Source organism: Rattus norvegicus, chromosome 1, assembly GCF_036323735.1.
Source record: "Rattus norvegicus strain BN/NHsdMcwi chromosome 1, GRCr8, whole genome shotgun sequence".
NCBI lineage: Eukaryota > Metazoa > Chordata > Mammalia > Rodentia > Muridae > Rattus > Rattus norvegicus.
The window spans coordinates 136914474-136930045 of record NC_086019.1 but is presented as its reverse complement, the minus strand read 5'-3'; the positions used below and the strand labels follow the sequence as shown (position 1 = coordinate 136930045).

The 15572-nt window shown below is 45.3% G+C and overlaps 1 protein-coding gene and 1 pseudogene across 2 annotated transcripts in view; one reads left to right on the top strand and one right to left on the bottom strand.

Moving 5' to 3' along the window:
- Positions 1-4884, bottom strand: part of Fam174b (family with sequence similarity 174, member B) — an 80921-nt gene extending 76037 nt beyond the window's left edge. Inside the window, exon 1 of one of the 2 annotated variants that reach the window (XM_017590163.3) lies at positions 4360-4884. In XM_017590163.3, coding sequence (XP_017445652.1) covers positions 4360-4685 — 326 coding nt within the window. In that variant the 5' untranslated portion in view covers positions 4686-4884. The remainder of the gene's footprint in view (positions 1-4359) is intronic. The other variant, NM_001401349.1, reaches the window with a different exon arrangement.
- LOC103691177 (histone H2A.Z pseudogene) overlaps positions 4809-15572 on the top strand; it is a 42177-nt pseudogene continuing 31413 nt past the window's right edge.

Genomic DNA, 15572 nt, shown 5'->3' with positions numbered 1-15572 from the left:
CAGATAGAGGGTTAATATCCAATATACACAAAGAACTCAAGAAGTTAGACTCCAGAGAACCAAATAACTCTATTAAAAATGGAATACAGAGCTAAACAACAAATTCTCAGCTGAGGATTATCGAATGACTGAAAAGCACCTAAAAAAATGTTCAACATCTTTAGTCATAAGGGAAATGCACATCAAAACAACCCTGAGATTCCACTTCATACCAGTCAGAATGGCTAAGATCAAAAACTCAGGTGATAGCAGATGTTGGGGAGGATGTGGAAAAAGAGGAACACTCCTCCATTGTTGGTGGGATTGCAAGCTGGTACAACCACTCTGGAAATCAGTCTGGAGGTTCCTCAGAAAATTGGACATAGTGATACCTGAGGACCCAGCTATACCACTCCTGGGCGTACACCCAAAAGATGCTCCAACATACAACAAGGATACATGCTACACTATGTTCACAGCAGCCTTGTTTATAACAGCAAGAAGCTGAAAAGAACCCAGATGTCCCTCAACAGAAAAATGATACAGAAAATGTGGTACATTTATACAACCCAGTGCTACTTAGCTAGTAAAAACAATGACTTCATGAAATTCTTAGGCAAATGGACAGAACTAGAAAACATCATCTTGAGTGAGATAACTCAGTCACAAAAGAGCACACACAGTATGCACTCACTGATGAGTGGATATTAGCCCAAAAGCTTGGAATTCCCACAATACAATTCACAGACCACATGAAGCTCAAGAAGAAGGAAGACCAAAGTGTGGACCCTTCAGTCCTTCTTAGAAGGGGGAATAAAATGCTCAAGGGAGGAAATAGAGACAAAGAGTGGAGCAGAGACTGAAGGAAAGGCCACCCAGAGACTGCCCCACCTGTGGATCCATCCCATATAGACACCAAACCCAGACACTATTTCAGATGCCAAGAAGTACATGCTGACAGGAGCCTGATATGGCTGTCTCCTGAGAGGCTCTGCCAGAGCCTGACAAATACAGAGGCAGATGCTCGCAGCCAACCATTGGACTGAGCACAGGGACCCCAATGGAAGAGATAGAGGAAGGACTGAAGGAGCTGAAGGGGTTTGCCACCCCATAGAAAGAACAAGAATATCAACGGATCCCCCAGAGCTCCAAAGGACTAAACCACCAAAGAGTATACACGGAAGGACCCATGGCTCCAGCCGCATATGTAACAGAGAATGGGCCTTGTCAGGCATCAATGGGAGGAGAGGCCCTTGGTCCTGTGAAGACTCGATGCCCAGTGTAAGGGAATGCCAGGGCGGGGAGGCGGCAGTGTGTGGTTGGGTGGGTGGATGGTGGCACACCCTCATATAAGCAGGGGGAAGGTGGAAGGGATGGGGGTTTCAGAGGGGAAATCGGGAAACAGGATACCATTTGAAATGTAAATGAATAAAAATCCAATAAAAAATTGACATATAAACATTTACCACTATTAAATTATACAGATTTTTGTTACTTAACAAGAGAATAAAGAAAAAAAGAAAACAGAATTCTCTGAATATCCCATCATGCACATATTTCATCTTCCTCTTCTAGTCATTAGCATCAGAATAAGAATATCAAAGGGGAAACCCTGGACCTTCGAAGTGTAGCTGCCTAATAAAAAGATGGTGGGTTTCACTATATGGATCTTGCCTTTTTTAAAACCTTTCCTTGGGTCTATGTTTGTTCTGTTGTCCGGCCAGGTGTTTCCTTCAGGGAAAACAAACATGCAGGAGCGTTAATGTAAAAGCAATGATACCACACTCAGGTCCCAGTTTTTCTGCATTTCTAAGACAGTGAACTGGTACCACCCAAGTTCCCACCCCATAGGCATCCCCCAAAGACCAGGCATCTAGTCAAAGGCGACACTTGGAGAGCCATCAACAATGTAAAATACTCAGGAGTTTAACATTCTTTTGCTAAAAATATCTTTATTAAATGCCAACCTATTCCTGGAATGACACTAGGTGCTAAAGAGACAAAGAAGTTCTGCCCTTCATAGCCCTCAGCCTTGGTAAGGCAAAGGGGCAGGAAATTCCGATTCCAGTGTGCTTTGGGAAGTGGAGGAGGAGGGGCTGCCCAGGGAGCTTTCCCAGGTATAAACACGAAAAAGGTCAGCAATGAGTTCTCCTGTAGACTTGGTGTCCTGGAGGACCAGGCAAGGAGCAAAGCAAAACAACGTACGTGTGTGTGTGTGTGTGTGTGTGTGTGTGTGTGTGTGTGTGTGTGAGAGAGAGAGAGAGAGAGAGACAGAGAGACAGAGAGACAGAGAGACAGAGAGACAGAGACAGAGGCTGAGAGAGATCATAGTTATTTATTCCTTTTCAGTGATTTGAATTGGGAATCTGTCACAGACTTGTGTCAAAATAGAATTGAATCAGTATTAGTCTCAAACTGGAATTGTGGCATCTGCAGTCCTGATTTCAATATATTTAACCCAATACATCAAAATTTGAAAAAAAATAACATTACTTCAAAGATTTAGCAAAAATAAATAAATAAATAAAAAGAATCAAATATCCCTTAATAAATTCCATGTGAAGCTCGTGGTTACAGTGCCTCCCAGTTCAGAAAGTTATGCTTCCAGTTCTCCATGTGGCTAATGGCTACCAGACTAGAAAGCACAGGAGAAACTGGGGCCATATAGGATTGGAACGGCCAACCAATGACTACATAAATGCATAAAGGCTCACACGGTGCTTCCAGAAAGCCCCGGAGTCCAGCACAGCTAGGGCAACGGTGCACTGGGCCAAACTTATAGGGAGGCTCAAGAACAAGGCAGAATGCCAATCATAAAGAGTCAGCCTTGCCCCCAGGTCCAAGAATTTAAAATAAAAGGTCGAGCGGATCGAAGAATGAGAGCAGCACTTCATCAGAAGAGGGAAAATGGGGAGCAGAGGGACAGGGGTCAGCCAGGAACCCCAGCCTAAAGAGCATCACTGTGACCTAGGTGAGACGAGGAGGGAAGCCTGCACCAGGGAAAGAACAGGCAGGGGATAAGGGTGTTAGGAACTCTCGGTGATAAGATGACTAGGACTCGGGGCCTACAAGCTAAGAAGCTGGGGAGCAAGCAGGTACAAAGGACCCCAGAGGCAATGGAGCTAGATAATCAAGTCCACAAGAGAGCATGACCAGAGGCAACAACCACAGAACAAACCACCAAGCAGCAGATTCAAGGTGCACTGGCCGGTGGGTGCTTTTAGCCACACAGAGCTGTGGCGTGTTCTAGAATCCAACAATATTTGTTCCACACTCTGAGAAGCAGCATCACAACATCATTCGCCAAACGCGAGGGGAACACTAAGGGGCTAGGTACCATCGAAGCCCTTCCCTGCCGTAAAACGCTCCAAATCCTATCTAAATCATTATCCAGATTGGCGGGTGTCCGCCTAAAATACTCAACTAACAAGCACGCCTTCCCAGGAAGAGGATACAGATCATGGCCAGAAGCGGTTTATCTTATTAAGTGGTCTCCTTCCTTCCACACTCAAGCCAAGGTCTCTCCCTTCCAGGCCTGAGTGCCACATCTATTTAAACACACAGCCCTGTCCCCTCACATCTGGCCGCATGATGTCTTCCTTGTCTTCTCCCCAACTCTTGGGTAATAAGGAGCAGACTGGCAAAATAGTTCAAATGCCTTCTTTTAAAAGTACACAGCTGTGTGGGCTTGGACTATTTTGAGCTAAATGTTTCAAACCTCCGAGCTCAGAGCTGTTCTAGGCGTTGGCTGATTCCAAGTGAACAACGAGGAGGAACGTCACCAAAGCTATCACGGGTCACCAAACCTCCTGTAACTAACATCAGGTGCAAAGCAAGTGTCCCCAGTTTCCTCTGGCATCCCTCTCTTCTCACTTCTGCTTTCTGTAGGTGAATGAGAGTGAGAGCTGGTGGGACAGAGGAGAGCTGGTAGAGAGGAGGAAAGGAGCAAAGATGGGAGAGCCCTAGACCAGATTGTCCCTCCACCGCTGAGTGCCTGTGTAAGCCAACTCTCTTTGAATGTTTCCTCGTTTCGTGAAGTGGACATAAAAATAAATCCCACGGAAGGGGGGTCGAAACTCAGAGTTGGTGGTAACCGTAGTAGAGGAAAGCAATAGAATCTAGGACTTGGAACACACCAAACAGCCTTAAAGGGGGAAACGGTTCCTGAGATGTGCACCTGGAAGAACCAAATGCACTCGCCCGCCCTCCGGATCCCACCATGACAGATCGAGCAGAGAGGTGCGCGCCTGGCGGGAGCGCGCCGAGAGCGAGCACCTGTGCGCGCAGGTGGGGCAGTGCGCGGTGGCGGCGGCAGCAACAGCACCATGGCGACGCCGCCCGTGGAGCCAACCCGGCAAGGAGCTGGGCGACGCGACCCACCTGAAGACTCGCAGCAGCAGGCAGGCGATGAGCAGCGCGCTGAAGGCGCAAGCCACGATCACCGTCGCCTTCAGGGTGGGCAGGTCGCGAAGCAGGCTGGAGATGCGGGTCACCACCGCGTCGACGCTGCTGTTGGAGCCTCCCCCGCCCGCCATACCAGATCCCAGCTGGGTGGCATTCCCTGGGCTGGGCGGAGACTGGTGGTCTGCTTCGGGCTGTGAGGCCGAGGCGGACTCGGCTCTGCGAGCGAGGACGGCGGGCGCGGCCAGGAGCACGAGCAGCAGCAGCAGCAGCGGTAGCGGCGGCGGCGGCGGCAAGGCGCTCATGGTGCGCTGTGCTCAGGTGCGGAGGTCTGCGTCCGGGAGGCTTACACCTAGGAGGCCTACGCCCCAGAGGCTTGCACCCCGGAGGCCTGCACCGGGGTCCCCCGCGGCCGAGGCGGCTGCGCGATGCTCGGCAGGAAGCTGCAGAGCCCGGAAGAACCCGCGCGGCCGCCGCCGCAGCCACCAACACGTTGCACAGAGTCATTCGACGGGCTTCGGCCTCGCGTGGGCGGGGCAGACCTCGGCTGGGTCCCCGCTGCGCCCCGCCCCTGGGTGGCCCAGGCCGATCAGGACCTAAGACCCCGTGGAGGAATCCTAAATGCTTGGCTCACTCTGCTCCGGGTAGGCAGTATGATGAGCGGTTCACGCGATTTATCACATACAGTCTGGCAGCCCTCTCTGGAAACAGGTATTCTTTTGCCCTGGTTTGTTAATTTAGCACGCAGGGAGTCAGCTCACAGCACCCCAGATTTCCCACCTGGAGCTTGCAAGCATTTTGCACTTCCGCTGGTGAACTGGTTTTCTGCATCCCTACCTTTGGAAGTAGTAACTCATTCTCCAGACCAGACTGAAGTTCCAAACTCCAAGGATTAATTTATTGTCATGCTGTCTCTGGTGTATAAACTAAATGATGTTGGGGTGGGAAAAGACAGCTATGGACAGTCTCTTGGGAGCCCAGAAATTGATATAGTGTGGAGTAGGTCCCTGGAGCAACAGGTACAGACCTCTGGATGATCTGGAAGCCACTCCCCAATAATCAGTAAATATCTAAACATGTAGAACAAAGACCAAGAGAATTTGATCAGCTCATTTCTGGTCCTGCTAGAGAAACCACCAAATATAATGATGTGTTCATGGTCTATAGTTACATAACCAAAGTTCCACAACAAATTATCCCAAAACAATTCCCACATGTTATCTCAGACCCAGTCTTTCTGGGTTCTCCCATTTCAATATGTCTTGTTAAGTTTAAGATCAAACTAACACCCCCTCCAGATCTCCTTGAAAGGTTCCCTTGGGAGCCGATCTGACTCTTCTCTAAGCTCAATTGCTTTCCCCTAAGGAGACCAGAGATTCCGTTCCCCACCATCTGTCTGTCAGAAGCTGCCCTAAATTCTAACAGGGAGAATTTCTGAAAGAGCTTTTTGCATCTTCAAAGCATTCAAGCCCAGATAGTAATAAAGTCATTGAGCAAAACAGAAGATGGATCTGTAAAACTTAATCATAGATGTGACATCCCCACACTTTCTCCTGAATCGGTTCATTAGAAGCATGCCACCACTCTCGTTCATAGTCCCGGAAAGAAGGCAGCACAATGATGTAAATAACAGGAAGCCGGGAGCATTGGGGCCACCTAACAGCTGCCTGCCATACACAGTGTGATGAATTTCTATATGTGAGTAGGGGTTGAACAACATTGAGATTCCCAGAAGTCGTTGCCCACCAAGCACTTTGTGAATTTACAAGCATGCTACAGGGACGAGAGATAAAGATCATATGTTAGAGATGGTGGAGCACACCATTAATGCCAGCACCGAGGAGGCAGAGGCAGACAGATGGCTACCAATCTGATGCCATCCTGGGCTGCATAGTGAGTTCCTGGACAGCCAGAGTTCTGAAGTGAGATCCAGATCCAACAGAAGAAAAAGGAAACGAAAAATCATATGGTTAAAGTATTCTAGTTCTGAACTATATGGATGGAGAAGTCCTGTTTTCATATCAGAATAGACACCAAAAAAAAAGTGCCTAAAGATCTAGGCGTGATGTCCATAATTCCCCAAGCTTCAGATGTCACAGCCTTGTAATTTGTTAGTTAGAGAAAAGATCTTTATAGTAGAGCAAAGGTGTTCCCAACTTAAAGCCTCTCAACCAGGATGGAAGTCGACCATTGAGTGACCTTGGCCAGTAAGGATTTAGTTGGTGAATATCAGGCTTTTAATATCTAAAGAAAAATTTAACAGCGTCAAGCATGATAAGGTCACTGAGAACATTCCTAAAATTGGAGGCTAGAAAAACAAAGCCGCAGAGGACCTAGGTCCAGTTCCTAGAACCCACATCAGGTAGCTTACAACTAATTCTAGTTTCAGGTGACCCAGTGCCCTCTTACGGCCTTCTAAGGCACTGCACACAGGTGGTACACGCTTACAGAGAAGCAGGCACACGGACATACAAATAAATAAAAATAGTATTAGTATTCTCTCCTTTTGGCACAATTTATGAGCTGTAGATGTGTTTGTTTGACATCGACTTAACAAACAAGATTATAAAAAGTATAAATGTCAAACTATTTTAGTAAAGTAAAACTTTTGGATCTATCATTCTTCCTAATTAAGGCTCGAGTACAAATTGCCCCCATATTAGAGTCCCTAAAGCATTTTGGCTCAAAATGCTTTAACCCATGTTAAAATTGGTAACAAGCAACAGTGGCAAACTTTAGATTTAATAATAAGGGTTGGGGACTGGAGAGATGGCTCATCAGTTAAGAGCACCCGCTGCTCTTCCAGAGGACCTGAGTTCAATTCCCAGCCACCACATGGTGGCTCACAACCATCTGTAATGAGATCCAATGCCAGATTCTGCTGTGTCTGAGTCAGCCACACTGTACTCGTATACATAAAATAAATAAATCTTTAAAAAAAAAAAAAAACAAGGGTTATTGGACACAGTTTAGACTGCCTCCAGGACTGCTACCCACTAGAAACATAGTCTAGGGACCGCTGGGTTCCTGGCACCCTTTCAGGGACTCTTCAAATAAATTCTAGAGTGTTGCTGAAGTGGGATTTTCCTTTTTTATTGAGTTGACAGTTGGGCCAGTATCAACAAAGGTAACCTCAAGGTTCAAGGCAAGGCCTACTGACACTGGGCATCATCTCCAGAGCTGTGCTTTGCACAGACACTGGCACAGAGCCCACCTCACTTCAGAGTTCCCTTGACTCTAGAGAGCAGGGCATGTTGTCATTATACATGATAAGACAGGATGAATTAATGAATCGTGTCTGTTTCACACTGAGAACTAGAACTCCAGGAAAGCAAGTATGCAATTCTTGGAGCTGCAAACCAAACCAAATGGCTTTTAGAGGGGTAGCGGGGTACAGCATTTGTCATCAAAGAGCAACTGACAGACTTCAGAGCAGGTCTTTAGCAGGCAGGGTTCCAAAAGGAACCAAACAAGACTGTCGCTTTCAAGGATGCCCGCCAACAGTATTGTGTCCGATGATAAAAATCCAAGACTTCAAGTGGAAACACTAGAAATTTTTCAAACTTGTCCATTAGGATGCTTTAAGACACGAGTTTAACAGTTGTTCAATGCCCTGAAACTGTTCTGAGGAGTGTGAAAGTTTTTAAAAGCGTAAGCCCCCTGCTTATTCCTTCCCTTCCTCCCTTCCTTCTTGCCCCCTCTTTCTGGGATAAATCCCTGTGTAGCACAGACTGCCTTCAAACTTCTAGTTTTCCCACCTCCTCCTCCTAAAGGGTTACAGCTGCAGTTTTCTATCTCCATGCCTGAATTATATTTTATATGTTTTTTCAGTTTTTAGATTAATTTATGGGGGTTGTTTGTTTGTTTGTTTGTTTGTTTGTTTTTGGGTTTGGGTGTTTTCGTTGTGTGAATGTGGATGTTCCATTTGGTGCCCACGGAGGGCAGAAGACAGTGTTGTATAACTCGGAACCGGAGTAAACCACCATGAAGATCCTGGGAAGTGAGCTCAGACCCCCAACAAGAACAAGTGCTCTCACCTGCTGAACTATCACTCCAGCTCCTTTGTATAGTTTATAGTTTATGCTGCTATCATGGGAGAACTTCTCCTAAGTACCAGACTACAAGGCTGTGACATCCAGAGTTTATGCCTTACAGGCTATGAAATCATGGAGGTTTTATAATGGAATACGTCAAAATTTGGAAGATCTGCTTAAATCAACACACTGATTTTTTTCTGGATGGAGGATGCACAGTGGTGGGAATTATTTGTGAGTAAAGGTCCATTAGGAGTGCAGACCAAGCCAGAGGGTGCATATGTGCTCAGGAAGGAGCCAAGCTTTTATAAGCATGCTGGAGAATTACTGTCACTCATCAGCCCTGACCAATGGGGACAGTCCAAAGCAGCTTATGATTGGGGGCCTAGTGACAGTTGCAGAAAGTTAGCTCATAATCATCATGGTAGGGGAGCATGGTGCCAGGTAGTCATGGCACTGGAGCAATAGCAGAGGGCTTGCAACTGATCCACAAGATGGTGATAGAAAGAGAGAAAGAGACTGGGCCTGGCAGGAGCTTTTGAAATCTCAAAGCCCCATGACACACCTCCAAAAAGGCCACACCTACTCTAGGAAGACCACACCTCCTAATCCTTCCCAAACAATCTTCCAAACATTCAAATATTTGAGCCTATATGGGGACCAAAGCCTACAGTGGAAAGAGGGAATCAACTCCCAAAAGTTGTTCTCTGACCTCTGCCTGCGTGCCGTAGCACATACAGGCATGTGTGCACACACATATACACACACACCCAAGGGAGGGACTAATACATTTTTAAACCTTTTTAACAAATCCCATTGCATATATATGCCATATTTTCCTTACCTGTTCATCAGTTGATGTTCAAGCTACCCTAACTCCTACTTTTGTGACTAGCAGAGCAATGAGTATGGCTGTTGGAAAACAATAGAACTAGAAGCTTTGGGTCTATGCCCACTAGTGGTATAATGGGTCACATGGTAGTTATGTTTTTAGATGTGGTGGTGGTGATGGCGGTGGTTTGGGGCTTTGGTTGGTTGTTGTTTGAGAAACCTCCACACTGATTTCCATAGTGAATACAAGAATGCATGCCCACCAGCTATGAGCAAGAGTTTCCTCTTTCCCCATATCCTCAACACTCTTTGTTCTCATTTGCTTCTTTGATGTCACCATTCTCAGCGGCATGATATGGAGTCTCAGAATAGTTTAAATATGCATTTCCCTGATAGCCAGTGATGTTACGTACCATTTTAAATACTTATTGACCATTTTGTTTCTTCTTTTTTTGAATATTACCTGTTCAGGTTATTCTCACTTATTGATTGGATGTTTTTGGTCTTGCTTTATATATGCTAGCCATTAACCCCTTGTCCAAAGTACAGCTAGCAAATATTTTCTCCCAGTCTGTAGGTGCTCTCTCTTCACTCTGCCAATTGTTTCCTTTGCTGTGCAGGAGCCTCTCAATTTCATGTAATCCCATTTGTCAATTTTTGGTTTACATACTATGCTACGAGAGTTACTAGCAGAAATGTTTTGCCTATATCTATATCTTGAAGAATTCTCTGCATGATTTCAACTAGCATTTTCAGTGTTTCTGCCTCTGTGTTAAAGTTCTTGATCCATTCTGAGTTGATTTGTTTTTACATTTTTTATTAGATCTATTCATTTTGAATATTTTGCCTGGATGGATGGATGGATTCCACCATGTTCATGTTTGGTATCCACAAAGGTCAGAAGAGGGTATCTGATTCCCCTCAAATATGGATGGCTGTGAACCACACCATGTGGGTGCTGGAAATTGGACCCAGGTCCTCTGCAAGGGTGAGTGCCTTTAACTGCTGAGCCATCTTTCCAAGCCTCTTTTAAAATTTTTTATTTATTTATTTTACTTTTTGTGTTTATGAATGTCTTTCCTGCTTGCATGAGTGTACACCATGTATGTGCCTATTGATTCCCATGGCACAGCTATGAGTGGCTGTGATCCACTCTGTGGATGCTGGGAATCAAACTGATTCCTCTGCAAGAGCACTAAGTGCTCTGAACTATCGAGCCATCTCCCTAGCCCCTCAAGGTGGTTTGTATGCAGGCAAAAGATACAGAGTTCATACCATCCTTATACAGTTGGATGCTCCGCTTTCCTAGCACCATGCATTTAAGAAGCTGTCTTATTTTCTAGGGTAGGATTTTGACCCATTTGCCAAAACCTGGATGGCTGTAGTGTAGCCACAAGGGTTTATTTCTGAGTCTTCTAATTCATAAGACAGATATTTTTCTTTTTTTTTTAATTAGGTGATGGTGTTTGATTTGAGGTTTTGACTTTTGATTTTTTGTTTGTTTGTTTGTGTTGTTGTTGTTGTTGTTGTTGTTGTTGTTGTTGTTAATGATCTCATTATGCAGCACTCCTGGCCTAGAGCTCACTCTACAAACCAGTCTGGCCTCAAACACACAGAGATCCATTCTGCTTCTGCCTCCCAAGTGCTGAAATTAAAGGCATGTGTCACCGAGCCCAGCCTAAGACAGATTGATTGGGATGAATCAAAATGTAAAACTATGCTATGCTTTGGTTTTACACTGTAACTAGCCTCTAAAAACCTCCCTGTGCATTTCTGTACGGTATCAAAGAAGAATTCCGCAACCATCTGAAAAGACTGGCAAATGGTTTGTCCCTCTTCTGACTACGTATCTCTACAAAACTGGATTTCTTTTTATTCTTGTTTCAAAACAACAAATCGCAATAACATAGTGAATGCAAATATGAGAATATAGAAGACATTTGCAGAAAAACATGTCAAGTAAAGCCATGCCTATCTGTACTGTTGTTGTTGTTGTTGAAAGTAGTTTTTTTTTTTAATTTGTTATTGATGTTGATAACATCAACTCATCTTAGTTACTTTTCTACTACTATGAATAGACAATATGTCCAGGACAATTTATAAGAGAACGCGTTTAACTGGGGCTTTAACAGTTCCAGAGTGTGAATGTAAGGCCGTCATGGGAGCACAGTAGCAGGTGAGCAGACGTGGTGCTGGAGCAGCAGCCCAGTGTTGCCATACTTTTTGGGCTCTTTTAGGGGGTTCTATCATCTACCACCCTTCCAACCCTTACTCTACTCCAATACCTTCCAACCCCCAACACTAGCAGAACAAAAAGAAGGTTAGAGGAGAAAGGGGGGTTAGACCTCTTTGGACTACTTTCTGCTGATTAGTGATGTAGGATTCCTTGAGGCAAGTCCAATCTCTGTTTTCAGGATATCTCCAGTCAGCAATCCAGCAATAGCAAAAGCAGCAGCAGGGGGGAGCAGCAGCCACCACAGGTCCTCTCAGGGATCTTGTATTTATACCCTCTCAAGAATCCCCAGAATCCCAAACATAAACTATCTACAGCTGGCAAAAATCAAATCCCTCCAAGAGCACAAGACAATCATAGTGAGCAGCTGTGGACAATCTGAAGCAGCTCCATATCCCTGGGATTAAAACAAAAGCATATTCATATAACATAAGTGGATTTTTAAAGAAACCTAAATTCTCACTACCGCCGAAAACTTACATCTGATCCACAGGGCAGAGAGAGAGCTGGAATTGTGTGAGCATTTGAAACCTCAGATCCCACTCCCATTAACACACCTCCTCCAGCAAGGCCACACCTCTTGATCCTTCCCAAACAGTTCCACCAACTGGACCAAGCATTCAAACATATGAGCCTATGGGGGCCATTTTCAGATTCAAATTACAATGCTATATTGGTACAATGACCTACTTTAATGAGTTAATAAACATTTTAAAGACTTCTGTGTTTTAATTTCTTTTTCTATTTTGCCCCTTTGGTTTGTTGTTGTTCCTTTATTGTTGAGAGTGACATGTTTGTAAGCCAACACTTGGGAGACAAAGGCAGGAGGATCACAAATTTGAGGAGAGCCTGGTCTTCATAGTTAGTTCAAGGTCAGCCTGAACTACTGCATTGGTTACTGTCTTCATTTCTGTGACCAGTTACCTGAAGGAGGAACTTAAGGGAAAGAAGATTTAGTTTGGTAAACTAGAGAGTTTGCAGGCTACAGGCCACTATGAAAGGGAAGTCATGGCGGCCGGCTCTGAGATTGTGGAAAGGGAGCTTGAACTGGCAGTGTTTCTTTAATGGCGCTAACCCTTTAATACCCTCACTGTAACATCAGCAAGTCTCTGTTAACCCCATTCATGTCCATGAAAACTGCATGGTTTTTGAATCTTCCACACTGCATTTTCCTGGTACAACTATACTACTATACTACAACAACTACACTAACCAGAATATTTTTGTCATCCTGAAATTCCCTCCACTAATTCAATGAGTTTACTGCTGATGTACTGCTACAATGGGATTAGTCTATTGCTTCTGAATTTGCCCTCACTCAAATTCTCAGAACTTGGGCAAAATGAGACAGAATCCTTGTCAGAATAGGATATAAATATCATGTAGTCCAGTTCCCAAGAGAGTCCATATTGCCAGTTGAAATCTCACAGGCACGGCCTCTACTGTCTGCTTTTCTTTTCTGGTCTTCTGAGCTTCCATCAAAGTCACAACCGCAGACTCTTACAAAATCCTCCCATCCATAAACCAGTTCCAAAGGCTCAAGAGACACATAGTCAGGTTTAGTCACACCAGTGAACTGGATTCTTGATGGAGAGAGTGGATTTGCTGTCTCCAACAAGAGTTCTTGTCTTGCCCTCTCCGATGATGAAGTGGACAAATGATAATGAGCAAATAACAAGGAGAACCTTCTTAAACTTTGGATTAGCAGTTAAAATGAGAAAACAAGTCACCACACATAGGAGTGCCAAATAGAACAGTGAGATTTGGACTTAATAGTGACAAGATGCTAGCTGAGAGCTTGCCAACAAGTTTTGGGACATCAAGATTCCTTTAAACCTCTAGAACAACAGGTCTCAAAGGCTGGAGGCATGGACTCTAAAAACTGGATCATGAAGGCCAAGAAAAGCCATAGGAATGGATTCCCATCTGTAGCAGAAACAGAGTCTTGGAGGCTAAGGTAGGAATAAGTCCCCGCCTTTGGTTGTGTCTTAGGGTTTTACTGCTGTGAACAGGCACCATGACCAACGCAAGTCTTAGAAGGACAACATTTAGTTGGAGATGGATTACAGGTTCAAGGGTTCAGTCCATTATCATCAAGGTAAGAGCATGGCAGTAACCAGGCAGGCATGGTGTGGGAGGAGCTGAAAATTTCTACATCTTTATCTGGAAGCTGCTAGCAGAATATTGGCTTCCGGGCAGCTAGGATGAGGGTATTAAAGCCCACACCCACAGTGCCGCACCTACAACAAAAAGGCCACACCTATTCAAACAGGGCCACAGTTTCTAATAGTCTTGGACTGAGCATATGTAAACCATCATAGGTTGCAAGTTGAGCAACCTTGGAGGCTGCAGCAATGAAGGAAGCCCCCATAAGCTCCCTGCATGGGAGAAGCTCAGGAGTCTGACTCTCACCAGCCTTGAGGGTAGCTGTCCTTCTCATCCTCCTTTGATGAGGTATCTACCTAAGGGGTCTCACTGTGCAAAGCCTCAAACCCTGATACACAGAGCCATGTGGATCCTAATTACTGAATGTGTGTGCATGGAAATGAGCTATAAAAAGGGACCAGCCTGGGAAGAGCTCTCAAACCTGGAGGGAGAGAGGAAGAAGGCTGAGCTTGCTGTCAGCTGGAAGTCTTCCATTTCCAACTCAGAGGTGGTAAGGAATGAGGTATTCACTCAGCTGTCGACAGAGCTCTGCAGGACAGTCTGAGCCTGGTTGCTGTGGTGACATTCCAATCACCTTTGTACCCAGAGCTGCTACCATGACCTCCTTTGGAGCTGTTCCTGATGCTCTCGCAGCCAGCTTCTATAGGAGAGCATCGCCTATTGATAAGACAATCAGATCTTTGATCTTTGTCGTGGACTGAAGTCTTTTAGCAGCCCCAACTGTACTCGAGGCTTTTCATATCTGCCCCCATCTAGCTGGGGTCTCATATATCTCTCTTCGTTCCCGTTACGCCAACACCTAGATCACCAAATCATGGCAGTAGGCTGGTTCCAACAATCCCCACTGCTGACTCCTGGCACTCAGAGCTTAATCTTCCAGCCGTACTGCTGTCTGGAGCCCCTCTGACTTCTATGGCCAAATCTCAGCATCAGCTAATTACTTTTAAGTCATGGTGACTAGATGTCTGATGGAAACAGCTTAAGGGAGGGGGAGTTTCTTTTGGCTCACAGCCCAGAGTTACCCTTCCTTTGTTTTGAGAAGGCCTGGAAGCAGGAGGCTGAGGCAGCTGGCCACACTGTATCTAGTCAGAAAACAGAAGTGAATAGTGGTGTTCTGCACAACCTGTCCTTTTTCATTCAGTCTCAGGACCAAAGCCACGGAATGGTGCCACCTTCGTTCAGGATTGGTGTTCTCACTTGGTTTAATCCTGTCTGGAAACTCCTTGTGGATGTGTCCAGAAGCTTGCTCCCTGGGTGATTCTAGGCCCTATCAAGTTGGTAACTGATATCATCATCATACTTTTGGAGCTAGGCAGCTTATTGGAGCACAGGTGATGTGAAAGCAACTACAGTGTGGGCAATAACTCAGAAAAGCTGTATTTGGCAGCCCAGTCCAATGTGCAAGCAGCTTCACATAAGAGTTTTCTCTCCCAGAGGATGCTCATTGCTTTTATAACTCCAAGAATCCTGTAACCTGGGCTTTCTGTGTTTTATAAGTTTCATGAGCTGCTTAAGGTTTCTAAACCCCCGTCCTTAAAGAGGAACTATTTCAACTCAGAGGACACAGTTGCACAGGACTCCTCCCTTTCTTCTGCCTCTTCTACTCTTCCCACACAACCTTCCATCAAGTTCCGTGAGCTGTGGAGGAAGTGATGTGGATGTCCAGTCCAGAGTTTTTGGTTGGTTTTTCTCCATTTATGCTGAGTGTTGGGCCATGTTCTATAAGACACTCTGACCAAAAGCTGCCACTTGGAGAACAAAGGGTTTATTTCATCTTATATTTCCAGGTCCTCCACCATCGAGAGAAATCTGAGCAGGAAATCAAGTCAGTCCTATTTTGGGAACCTTCTGAGCCTATTTTCTCCCTCCTGGAAGGAGTGACTCCTCTTTTTCCATTTGTATTAGTCTGGGTTCTCTAACATAGCAGA